The following is a 13198-nucleotide window of genomic DNA, read 5'->3' on the forward strand; positions in this document are numbered from 1 at the left end:
CACCTTGATCCATAGTTGGTAGGAGAGAAAGAATGTTTGGAAGTGTCTATGCCCGCCACCAGTGACATCAGCGCATGCCATGGACACATGCCAAGCGTGACGGGACACCTTGGGGTCGGGTGCCATTCGAATAACGGGAATCATGACCTCACTCATGATTTTTTTGGGAGGACACCAAACGCGTAGGCCTATATAAGAGATGATGGATCATCTCAGCCGCACACACACACGGAACATAATTGACACGGATCACTTTGGCAGTTGAACCACTGGAGTATACTTCTCATCACAGAAAGACATGGGACTGCTCAGCGTTGAAGAACTGGTAGGTTGTTTGCTTGGCTCAGGTTTGGTCTACTTGGTCTACTGAATATTCTGCTGCACACCTTGAATTCTTGTGGGTTTGGGGAATCAAGATGTTGGTGTTGATCATATAGGCTTGTCTGATATAATCATTTAGGTGTTTATCGTTATAGTGCATTTTGTTAATGAGATCATTAACACATCAACGGAGTCATTGAATAAACCACAATTGGAACTAGACCTTCTGTATACTCTAAATGCTATCTCTGTCTTTCACTGTCTCTCTCTTAATCATAATCAGTCGACTAAAGAAATTATGGTTGATTAATTAATGATTAATGATTTTGGTAAAAAAAAAACAATTGGTCACTTGACCCCATCATAAGGACTATCTCTTAATAGACTGTAAACTGGAACATTAGACAGTGCATGCTCCTTTAATTGCAACCTCATGACTGACTTTATTTTGTGGTCCACCATATGAATGAATGAATAGTTTAATGACCACACGACCTAGGTCGGTGGAATTTGTTGTCGGTACAGCTCAAAAAGCAGTGTCAAAAAACATACACACATTTTACATGACTATTAAATGGACATGAAACACACATAACCACAAGACAAGACAGAACAGAACATATTTACAATTTACAAGTTATTATTTATTTATATATTTACAATATAAAGACAGAAACTTCAGTTTGGATGGTCACCAGCCCTCCATCCTGGTTCTTTCTCTCTGTTTGGATAAACAGTGCTGGTTCTGAGTAGACGCTCATCATCATTTCCAACCTGTTTTCTCTCTCAGGTCACTGGCAAGCGGGGCGAGGGCAAGGAGGCGGGCCACCATGGGGCGTTTTCAGACGGAGTGTACGAGGCGTCTATTAATCAAGAGAAACAGGACAGCAGGACATCTCACAAAGACCTGGTCCCGTTAGAGGAGAAGGACAACGCTCAGGAGTCGATCGCAGTTATCACTTTGAATGTACGATTTGAACACCTCATATGCTACGGGCATATGTAAACAAATACACATTCTGAATAACATCATACGTAGTAGTACGTACCCATTATCTACAATAATCATCTGTATGTTCAGTTTCCCTCATCTATAAAAATGAAAGTCTCTCTTTTACTCTGTCAGACGGACAAAGCAGGCAGGCTGAAGCTGGAGACTGTGGACGACCTCTTCAACATCCTGAAACTGAGGAAGAGGAGGAGGGAGAGGAAGATAGCAGTGAGCAAGAAAGAGCCGGAGCCAGTGATAATTGTAAGTCTCACCTTTCTCTCTTTCTTTCTCTCTTTCTCTCACTCTGTCTGTCTTGGCCCCTGTCTCTCTCTCTCTCTCTCTCTCTCTCTCTCTCTCTCTCTCTCTCTCTCTCTCTCTCTCTCTCTCTCTCTCTCTCTCTCTCTCAGTCAAACTCATCCTAAGACATAAAGACATCATAAGACTCCTTAAGGATACATGATGGACACATTACGTGAGCTTAGAATGATAAGGTTCTATCTCCGTTTAGAATGATAAGGTTCTATCTCCGTTTAGAATGATAAGGTTCTATCTCCGTTTAGAATGATAAGGTTCTATCTCCGTTTAGAATGATAAGGTTCTATCTCTGTTTAGGGCAGTTCAGAGATATTGACCGTCAAAGTTTTTACATTCCATTATGTTTTGTGAGATGGAACCTTTGTATTTTATTAATTACTAACTCAAAAATGTCAACATTTTAAAAACAACACCACACAGGCATTAATAAACACCTAATGGATCAGATTATGTAAAAAAACTCAATTTTGACCAAAATGGAGATAGAACCTTATAATTATAACATCACGACCTGTCTCATGTTGTTGTTGCACAGCCCGAAGTAGTTGACGAACACACATTCCTGACTGCTGCCGAAGAGAATAACATACCTGTGATTGAGAGGTACCTGTCACACGGAGGGGACCCCAACACCAGCGATCATGTGAGTACTGTCTCTGTTTCATCTGGTATTTTTGTAAGTCAGTCTTAATTTTAATGTTGCCATTTAGCAGACGCTTTTAATCCAAAGCGACTTACAATTACGATTACAGGGACATTCCCCCTGGAGTAACTGAGGGCTAAGTGCCTTACTCAAGGGCACACTAGTAGTGGTGTGGTTTCAGGCGGGATTTGTACTCACAACCTTCCGATCCCAAGTCCAACTCACTATCCACTAGACCACCACCACTATCCACTAGACCACCACTACCCCTGTCTTCTGTCATGCCAGAAGTAACATGGGGTAACATGGGGTAACAGCAGTACTACCTGTCTACACAGGCATAGTTTGACTTTTTGTCTTGGAGGACATTTAAAAAAAAACATTGTCAACAAACCACGAAACACTTGAAAAACACTGGTAAATGGACAGACCTCAGAGCACTTGTGCAGCAACAACACCCTCCCTAGTCACGTTAATCCTACAGCTTGCACGTCAAACATCAACAGGCTATTAGGTCAATGGGTCTATTCACCTCCTTGGGTCCTCCGACGCTCACCTAGGCAACTTTGATCGAGTTAGCAGATGTGTTGTAGCACTCTTGTGCCTCCCGCGGAATAAAACATGGCTAAAAGGTGCAAAGGCGCGCAATCATTCATTCAGGATTTAATTTAATACACAATCCATCTGCCCTGTGCCAACCTTAACTGCACCCATGCCTGTCTACCTGTATGTCTACCTGTATGTCTACTTGTATGTATACTGTATAAACTTAAATCATTGGATAGCCCCTAATGTTAGAATATAACTGAAAGGCTATGACACAGCAAGGCAGTCGTGTATGGTATATAGGACTAAGTACTAGCTAAACCAGTGTCCATAAACTGTTGTCTGCCCTCCTTTTGCTTTCAGTTCCAAAGAACAGCGCTACACAAAGCTTCTTCCAGGGGGCATGTGGAGATTGTGAAGAAACTGCTGGAGGCTGGAGCATCCATCGAGAACAAAGATAAAGTAAGTTCATACACACACACACACACACAGACACACAGCTGTCATAGATGTTGTCCATGATTCATGGGAACCATGTCACCGCCGTAATGTTCGTTTTGTCACCGCCTCTCAGCTGGAGGCCACGGCGGTACACTGGGCCTGCAGAGGTGGCAGCCTGCCAGCGCTGGAGCTCCTGCTCAACCACGAGGGGAAGTTCAACTCCAGAGACAAGGTACATGACAGAGAGACATGGAATAACTGAACAGGCTAATCAATGGCGGCTGTCCTCCATTGGAAACATGTGGAGTGTGGACCTCACCTTTTACTTTGTGACATGACAGAGAGACATGTAATAACTGAACAGGCTAATCAATGGCGGCTGTCCTCCATTGGGAAACATGTGGAGTGTGGACCTCACCTTTTACTTTGTGATAGATAAAGCCGGGGACTGGTGCTCACTGGGATTAGCCTGATACGGTGACTAACTCATAAACAGCACGAGAATCACATCAATCAGAAATACATCCTAACCGCTCCTTATCATAAACAAAGATACATACGGCTACAAGATTTACGCTGCTAATAATAGACTAAACAAGTTACATTTCAAGGGCTAGAATTTCACCCAACCTTTTTTATATCAGGGTTGGGGGGGTCAACTCTAAAACTCTAACAGCACTCTTATGGAGATATTGCACATCCAATTCAAAGTGATTCAACTCAATTTCAGTTCTCCGAGTGTATTCATTGTACGTCCTTGATCGTTTAAGCCCTTAAACTCCTCGTTGTCTGTGTTCCTAGACTGATCCTTGCCCCCCCCCCCTCTGTCTGTGTTCCCTCAGCTGCGCAGCACTCCTCTCCACGTCGCCGTGAGGACAGGACACTACGAGTGTGCCGAGCTCCTCATCCACTGTGGAGCCGACGTCAACGCTAAAGACAGGGTAAGGGATTTTCACCCCCCCTGGAACTCACCACAAAGAGTTTCAAAAGTTTCAAAGCTTCAAAGTTCTTAACCCATTAGATTATGCCCTTGTGGTGTCTGTGTACTTATGTAGGCATGGTATGGTATTGTATTGTATTGTATTGTATTGTGTTTAACAACTGGCTGTTTCCTCAGGATGGAGACACACCCATGCATGATGCTGTGAGGATAAACAGATTCAAAATGATCAAACTGCTGATGATGTACGGAGCCAGTCTTAAAACTAAGAACTGTGTAAGTACTCCTCGATCACCTGTTATGTGCAGACACCGTTAATTAAGTAGGCTACGTCTAGTTAAGTCTTATATGACAGACAAGGGATAATTAATAGGACAGACAAGGGATAATTCATAGGACAATCCTCACCTTGCCTCATAGAAAATGTTGTATTTTGGGAAAATAGTAGTAAAACAGCTGAAATGCACATTTGTATGCATCAAAGTGTGAGCATAGTGCCATCTAGTCTGTTAATTATGAGAAATTATTGCATTTTTCTCTCATAGGAATAGAGCCATATCGCGAGCTTAGAATGATAAGGTTCTATCTCCGTTTAGGGAAGTTCAGAGATATTGAGCGTCAAAGTTTTTACATTCCTATATGTTTTGTGAGATGGAACCTTTGTGTTTTATGAATTACTAACTCAAAAATGTCAACATTTTAAAAATAACACCACACAAGCATTAATAAACACCTAATGGATCAGATTATGTAAAAAACTCAATTTTGACAAAAATGGAGATAGAACCTTATAATTCTAACGTCACGATATTTTTAAATGTATTGAGTTGTTTGTTTTGTTCATCCTACAGGATGGAAAGACCCCACTGGAGAGTCTGCTCGCATGGCAAAGCGGTGCTAAAAACATCCTGTGCAACTTAAGTGAAGAAAAATCTGTCCAGTAGATCTTTGACTCTTCAAGGTCTCTCCAAGGCCTTATGCCTTATGTTCATAATGTGAAATCCAAACAGATTAATATGTGAGTACGGATAGATTTGTTAATAGCCATTATTGCTGGCCAATGTGACGGCGGAAGCTTCCATGTATTTTCCTGCTGTGCCAATGTTGGTGGTTGAGATTCTCAAAAGATAAGATTTGTCTGAGGGCTGGTTTATGAGCAAGGGAGTGGCATAATACTGTGGCATATCCAGTGAAATTGAAAACATTCTAGGCATTCTCTTGGCAATTTATGTGTAAAACACATATACAGTACCAGTTAAAAGTTTGGACACACTTTCCCAATGGGAAACTTTTGATTGGTACTGTACAACAGAGTTTAAAACTGGTTTCTGAGAGTTTGTTGATGCAAACACAGAGTGAGATGGAACTGAATGTGGTTGTTGGTTAGAGGACGTTTTAAACTGGGAATCTGTTTTGTTGAAGTTATTTTCAAGAGAAGAGTTTTGTATTTGAAGTTGATAACTTTATCTGTACATTTTGGTTGTTATTTATGGTTTGTTAAAATGAATAAACATATTGTTGTAATTAATAAACAAAAGACTGGAATTAATGTTAACTTGTTGTTCTGTTAACCTATACTGTACATCATAATATAAGCATGATTATGAAGATAGATATGGGACTTTATTCTTGAGGTTGTAGATTCGTTTTGTGCACTTGTATCTTTAAATTTTAGTCCCATTTCTTGCAGTCGGCTTGGGACAAAACAAATGTGTAACTTGTAAAGCTAGAGTTGAGAGCGCAGGGAAGGGCGGGCATGCAATGATTGATTGACCAATCACAAGAGAGCATTTTCGAGTGGCCATTGAGTGATTGAGGGTCATTCCCGGGAAATGCCGACATAAACCGTTTTCCCACATGTACCTTAACATATATATATATATATATATATATATATATATATATGAGCATCTGAAGCCAGGGAAGAAAGTACAGGTGCAACTCAAAAAAATTGAATATCGTGCAAAAGTTCATTTATTTCAGTAATTCAACTTACAGGGTTAAACTTAGATATTATATAGACTCATTACATGCAAAGCGAGATATTTAAAGCCTTTATTTGTTAAACATTTGATGATTATGGCTTACAGCTTATGAAAACCCCAAATTCAATATCTCAGAAAATTAGAATATTACATGAAATCAATAAGAAAAGGATTTTAAATACAGAAATGTCAGCCCTCTGAAAAGTATAATCATGCATATGTACTCAGTACTTGGTTTGGGCCCCCTTTGCATGAATTACTGCCTCAATGCGGAGTGGCATGGATGCTATCAGCCTGTGGCACTGCTGAGGTGTTATGGAAGACCAGGATGCTTCAATAGCGGCCTTCAGCTCTTCTGCATTGTTCGGCCTCATGTCTCTCATCTTTCTCTTGGCAATGCCCCAAAGGTTCTCTATGGGGTTCAGGTCAGGCGAGTTTGCTGGCCAATCAAGCACAGGAATCCCATGGTCATTTAACCAGGTTTTGGTACTTTTGGCAGTGTGGGCAGGTGCCAAGTCCTGCTGGAAAATGAAGTCAGCATCTCCATAAAGCTTGTCTGCTGAAGGAAGCATGAAGTGCTCTAAAATGTCCTGGTAGACGGCTGCGTTGACTGTGGACTTAATAAAGCACAGTGGACCAACACCAGCAGATGACATGGCTCCCCAAATCAACACAGACTGTGGAAACTTCACACTGGACTTCAAGTGTCTTGGGTTGTGTGCCTCTCCATTCTTCCTCCAGACTCTGGGACCTTGGTTTCCAAATGAGAGGCAACATTTGCTCTCATCAGAGAAGAGAACTTTGGACCACTGAGCAACAGACCAGTTATTTTTTTCTTTAGCCCAGGGGCCTCATTTATAGAACGTGCTTAGATCAAATGTTGATCTTACCTGTGTCATACGCAGAAATCCACGTCAACGTAGTGATTTATACAATTTCAACGTGAGTCGATTTGAACGTGGAAACGATCAAATCTCTACGTCGTGTTTTCGACTTGCGTACGCAAATCACCTACTGGTTATGCAGTTATTACAGCCATGTGAGACGCTCTGCCTACTGTCATTCATGCAAGTGGCTCGTAATAAAATTAACGATGTTGTTATCAGCCGAGAAAATGAGTTTAATTCAAGATTGAAAGGGAACTAATGTTTATGATTGTATTTCAGTCTTTCTTTATATCCCTCCGGAGCTGTCTATCTCTCTTCAACATGCCTATATACGCGCTCCAGAACGGACCTTGCCCGGCCACGCACTAAATGATACTGGATTTCGAGTTGAGTCGGGATGAGGGGGAATGGCACCCCCCCCTGAAATAAAAACAGTCCAAATCATCCCCCGTCTAAAACTGCCATCCCCCCTTTCCATCCCTTATGTCATTTTATCAATGAACGTGGTATTACTGCCCTCTCCCGCTTCCAGACGCACGCCTACCCTATAATATAGTATTAACGCCCTGTGATAGCGGCTCAAATAGCGGCTGAATGAAGCCAAGTGCTATAATATAATATAATACAGACAGTACATAATATATAATAATATTATATATATTATGTATATTATGTACTGTCTGTATTATATTATATTATAGCACTTGGCTTCATTCCGCCGCTATAATTGAGCCGCTATCACAGGGCGTTAATACAAACCTCATTCACCTGCGTTCATTCAAACTTTTTTATGAATGAGGCCCCAGGTCAGACGCTTCTGACGTTGTTTGTTGTTCAGGAGCGGCTTTACGAGAGGAATGCTACATTTGAAGCCCATGTCCAGGATCCGTCTGTGTGTGGTGGCTCTTGATGCACTAACTCCAGCCTCAGTCCACTCCTTGTGAAGCTCCCCCACACATTTGAATGGCCTTTTCCTGACAATCCTCTCTAGGCTGCGGTCATCCCTGTTGTTTGTGCACCTTTTTTCTTCCACACTTTTTCCTTCCACTTCACTTTCTATGAATGTGCTTTGATACAGCACTTTGTGAACATCCAACTTCTTTCGCAATTACCTTTTGAGCCTTTCCCCCCTTGTGGAGGGTGTCGATGATGGTTTTCTGCACAACTGTCAGGCAGTGGCGGCTGGTGCTAAACATTTTTGGGTGGGGCACAGGTTATGGGGGCATGCTCCACGGGGAAGAATATCAACTTTAAAATCTGGATTTACAGTCGATTTTAGCATGAGAATAACAGTGTTTCCCCTAGGTTTGCTGCCTTGGGGGGGTGGCATGGACCGTGGCATGGACCCCCCCCCCTCCCAGGGGGTAAGACCCTGCGACATACCAGCGTCATGTCCAGGGGGTGTACTAACTTGTACATTAAGCCGCCTCACGCTACGGAAACAGGAGATAGGCTCCTTCCCTATGGGTCACTAGGCTCGAGAACCATCGGTTCTCAAGGCTACTTACTTATGTGGTCTTGACTACCTGTCCACTTTCTCACCTGGTTCTTGCTCTCTCTCTCTCTGGTGCACCATCCTGCTCTCTCTCCTTCTCTCCCTCTCTATCCTCCTCTCTCCCTTTTGCTGTCAACCAAAAGGCAAACATAACAACCAGAGTATTTATAATCTAATAAGAGGTATAAATTGATCCATATCAATGTATAACATAATTATAATTGAATTTTGGATTGCTGTGGGCAATGCAGTCAGATAATGTCATTTTGACATTACTCTCTCACCTGGAAAAAAAACATGTCCAACTATACTATACAAAACAGACATTTCAAATGCTTCAATCCACTGTCCATGTACTGTAAATATGCCATTATGGTATTACCAATGAAGCCCAATTCTAGCAGAATAAGAAAGATTGTATATCTAATTTAACTTAAGTAAAATAATAAAGTGCCTCCAGTTAGCTCTTTAGCTGGCATGTGTGCAGCAGACTAGCTCATCTCATCACCTCTGAGCTAGCTAGCTTGATAGTTCTTTGACACTATTTACAATGGAATTATAGTCATTGTCAAGTGTCAGTCAGACACTTTCTAGTCACAATAATAACAACCAATTTTAACCAACTTTCTCTGTCAGAACACTCAGCAATTATATTTGCTAACGTTTCAACTTACTTTCTATCTGAAGACATCTCACCCGGAAAAAACTCTCTCGCGTCGCACGCACAATGTTGTATTTCTGGTTTGGAGCCGGAAATTGCAAAACGTCACGTTTGACGTCAGACTTAACAACCGGATGCGCCCCGGCCGAGAAGACAGCCAATTGGAGCGCTGCTACAGCTCACGTGTAAGCCAATAGTATTTGGCCTGCCATAGACTTGCATTCGGCCGGCGCCCCGACTCCTCCCCCTATGTATTTTAACAGTGAATTTTACACACACACAGATAAAATGTTTATTGTATTGGAGGATTTTTAATGAATGCTGATAGGCGCCGACAGAATATCAGCCGCATTTTGTGAATTAACAATGTTTATTTTTAAAAAAAACTTTTACAAATCGCAACTAGGAAGTGAAGGTGGGGGCGGCGCCCCAGCGCCCTCTATCGGCCAGCCGCCACTGGTGGGTTGACATAATTCACCCACGGAACTATGGGTTGGGAGTATTGTTCCGCACGGTGCGTGGTACCCGAGTTGTTTATTCAGTTCTATTTACTGGTTGAGTGTGTTGTTGACAATCGTTCATATCCTACATTAAACGTTTAGCTTTGTCATTTGATACGCCGCCTACGACTCCCGTCGTCAACTAAAAGAAAGTCAACTAAGAATTTTTCTTGTTGAAATAGGGTGACATTCTGGGCCAGATCTGACTAGTCATGATATGACTTGATCTGGCCGCTTTTGGGGTCCATTCATGCTGCCCTTTTTCAAGCTGAAAAAATGACTTTTGTTAACACATTTTCAAAAGCTTGTAACAAATTATGTTTCCGATGTTACACAATAAGTGCTGGTCGGAAATGTTTTTATTTTAACCTTGATTACAACCATTTAATTATTTCAGTGGCAAAGTATTTTTCTGTAAAATGTATGTTAGTGTAAATAGGGTGATATTCTGGGCCAGATACTAACTAGTTGTGATATGACTTGATCTGGCCGTTATTGGGCTGGCCCGAATTCGTCTGTGCTGATCTCTCTCAAAGTGAACAAATTATCAAAATGAGTTTTGTGACACTCGATGGTAAAGTCTTTTTCCCTAAGATCCCAGCGTCCAGACAGACCCTCTCTACACAGCACCTGAGGCCGGTTAGTGAATCTCTCTGGATGATGAAGATATGACTGGGGTTGGTTCGTGTATGTCACCTTCCTGTTCCCCTCAGACAGAGAGAGGGTGTCGTATACTGTGTCTGGGTCCAGTGTGAGCTGACAGGAATCTGGGAGAAGAGCAGAGACCAAATCAGAGAAATAAGAGGTGAGTCTCTCCCTCTCCTAGATCTATCTAATTATATCTCATGGTTTGTAGAGAGTATCAGTGGAGAGAGACTGTTAGCTACTTCAGGATAAAGAGACTCACCTTGTAAAAACTGGGCTCTGGTCTGGGGCTCTGGTGGTAGTAAGATATCCACTGCATTCACTACAGACACACAAACACATTCACAGAGAGAGAAAACATCCACATCATATCACATGTACTGTACACAAAGTGATGATTATAGGACCTTGGTCTGAAGTTGACTATATAAAGGGGCTAGAGTTAGAGTTTTAGCTCACCTGTAGTTGAGATCTTGGACCACTCCCCCTTAAAGATGTCCTCTAGTTTATCTTTCAGCTCAGACAGAGCCTGAGTCACATCTCCAAGGTACTGAAGAGGACCCACAATGATGCTGGGTACGTCTGAAGATACACTGGGACTGGAGAGAGACAGGTAACTCTGGAGAGGGAGAGGGGGAGAGAGAGAGAGAGAGAGAGAGAGAGAGAGAGAGAGAGAGAGAGAGAGAGAGAGAGACAGAGAGAGAGAGAGAGAGAGAGAGAGAGAGAGAGAGAGAGAGAGAGAGATGTGCCTGGTGAATGAATAACTGAACAGGAAACTCCTTTCAGTGTTCCAGGTGGAGGGTCAGCGTAGTTACCTGGTTACCATAGTTACCTGGAGGAAATGGATGTGATCCTCTGTGTGTGAAAGCTGCCCCAGCTCAGCGTCTCTCCTCCTCAGCTCAGCGATCTCCTGCTTCAGACGCTCCAGGAGTCCTTCAGCCTGACTCACTGCTGCCTCCTGCTGGGCTCTGATCAGCTGCTTAACCTCAGAGAGCCTTCTCTCAATGGAGCGGATCAGCTCAGTAAAGATCCTCTCACTGTCCTTCACTGCTGCCTGTGCAGAGCGCTGTTAGGACACACACACACACACACACACACACACACACACACACACACACACACACACACACACACAGACAGACAGACACACACACACACACACACACACACACACACACACACACGTGAAGGCACTGAACACAGACGTCAAGTTGTTGCAAACTGTTACCCCGCAATTGGAATTCTTCTGACCTGCCAACACACGTGACCGTCGCTACCCGTTGATAACAAGCTACGCTAGCGAAAAGCGAACAATTTGACAGCGTAGGTGGGAGTATTTGAACTACAGGAGTGAGTTTAGTACCTCCACACGGTTATACACACACACACACACACACACACACACACACACACAGGGATTGGAGGACCGCAGTGAAATGGTGTGTTTCCTCTTGTCAATACTCACTGTGAGAGACTCCACAGCCTGTTGGATCTCCTTCAGCTCCTTCTCTCTCTCCTGGACTCTCTGCTGGACTTCCTGCTGACTCATCCCCAGCTGCCTCTGTGGACAAACAATGCTTTTGTTATGAAAATGCCAGATTGATAATTGTTAATGAAACACAAATCTGAATTAATCATGTGTTGAAAAAGAGAAGTCTACACTCACAACAGACTCTCCATATTGGTGCACATTAACAGTAATATGGATACCAACATTTCAAATGTAGTTTGAGTTCTAAGAAAATCATGAAAAAAAAGGATATGAATATTCATTTGATACTAACATGGAATTTGCAACATATGGAATAAATATATATTTCAGGAAAAGAAAAATCTGGGGGGCAGGGTTTTATGAATCCATGATGACTGTTTTAATCTGCCAAACTAGGTTACACCTCGACCCTATAACTCTTACAGCAAAATATCTCCTGTCATAAAATCATGGTCAAATGTTTCTTTCAATCATTAACTCACTTCAGTGTAAGAGACATGGACATGGACTCTGAGCTCTATACCTGCCCAGTTCATTTCACCAACACATGAACGTTCATCTAATAATAAATCTAATCTAATGATGAACCATAAATAAAATTTCTCCTGTCATTCAGTCCTTCCAAAAACACTCTCCTCTCTTTATTTCTAACATCTCCTTGTTTCTCCGTCCTCCCTATCATTGATTCTCAGACAGCTGCCAGAGACCCAGACAGTTGTACCTTTTATCAGAGTCACCAACGAGTAGTTCTGGTTCTTACCTGCTTCTCAGTCCTTTCTGCAGCAGCTGAGACTGTATCATGGCCTTTATGTTCATCCACGGAACACAGATAACAGATACACTGCTGATCAGTGCGACAGAACATCTTCATCACTTCATCATGACGAGAGCAGATCTTCTCCTGCAGTTGTGTGGAGGCTTTGACCAGCTTGTGCTTCTTAAAGGCAGGAGATTCGTAGTGAGGCTGGAGGTGAGTCTCACAGTAAGAGGCCATGCACATCAGACAGGACATGAGGGCTTTCTGCTTTCTCCCAGTGCAGACATCACACGCCACATCTCCAGGTCCAGCATCACAGTGAGCAGGAGGAGCAGCTTGGAGTCCTGTCTTCTTCAGTTTCTCCACTAATTCAGCCAGTAGAGTGTTTCTCCTCAGAACAGGCCTTGGGATAAAGCTTTCCATACACATAGGGCAGCTGTATACCCCTTTGTAATCATCCTGATCCCAGCAGCCCTTAATACAGCCCATACAGTAGCTGTGCCCACAGGGAATAGCCACCGGATCCTTCAGTATATCCAAACAGATCGGACAACTGAAGGAGTCCATGCTCTCTGCCAT

The 13198-nt window shown here is 42.7% G+C and overlaps 2 protein-coding genes across 2 annotated transcripts; one reads left to right on the plus strand and one right to left on the minus strand.

Annotated features, from left to right (window-relative positions):
• Positions 1–298: 298 nt before the first annotated feature.
• On the plus strand, positions 299–5141 carry ankrd1a (ankyrin repeat domain 1a (cardiac muscle); the record flags this gene model as incomplete). Its single annotated transcript, XM_080548834.1, has 9 exons — positions 299–325; positions 1112–1288; positions 1448–1573; positions 2163–2270; positions 3180–3278; positions 3391–3489; positions 4100–4198; positions 4375–4473; positions 5049–5141. The coding sequence occupies 9 exons, from the start codon at positions 299–301 to the stop codon at positions 5139–5141; spliced, it is 927 nt and encodes a 308-aa protein (XP_080404960.1).
• Positions 5142–10099: 4958 nt separating this feature from the next.
• Positions 10100–13198, minus strand: LOC308173983 (tripartite motif-containing protein 16-like; the record flags this gene model as incomplete). Its single annotated transcript, XM_080549036.1, has 6 exons — positions 10100–10492; positions 10633–10692; positions 10830–10989; positions 11203–11436; positions 11836–11931; positions 12623–13198. 6 exons carry the CDS (start codon positions 13196–13198, stop codon positions 10218–10220), a joined length of 1401 nt encoding a protein of 466 aa, XP_080405162.1. The 3' UTR covers positions 10100–10217.

The sequence above is a fragment of the Nansenia antarctica genome (genome assembly GCF_963989245.1).
Source record: "Nansenia antarctica genome assembly, chromosome: 19".
Taxonomy (NCBI): Eukaryota; Metazoa; Chordata; class Actinopteri; order Argentiniformes; family Microstomatidae; genus Nansenia; species Nansenia antarctica.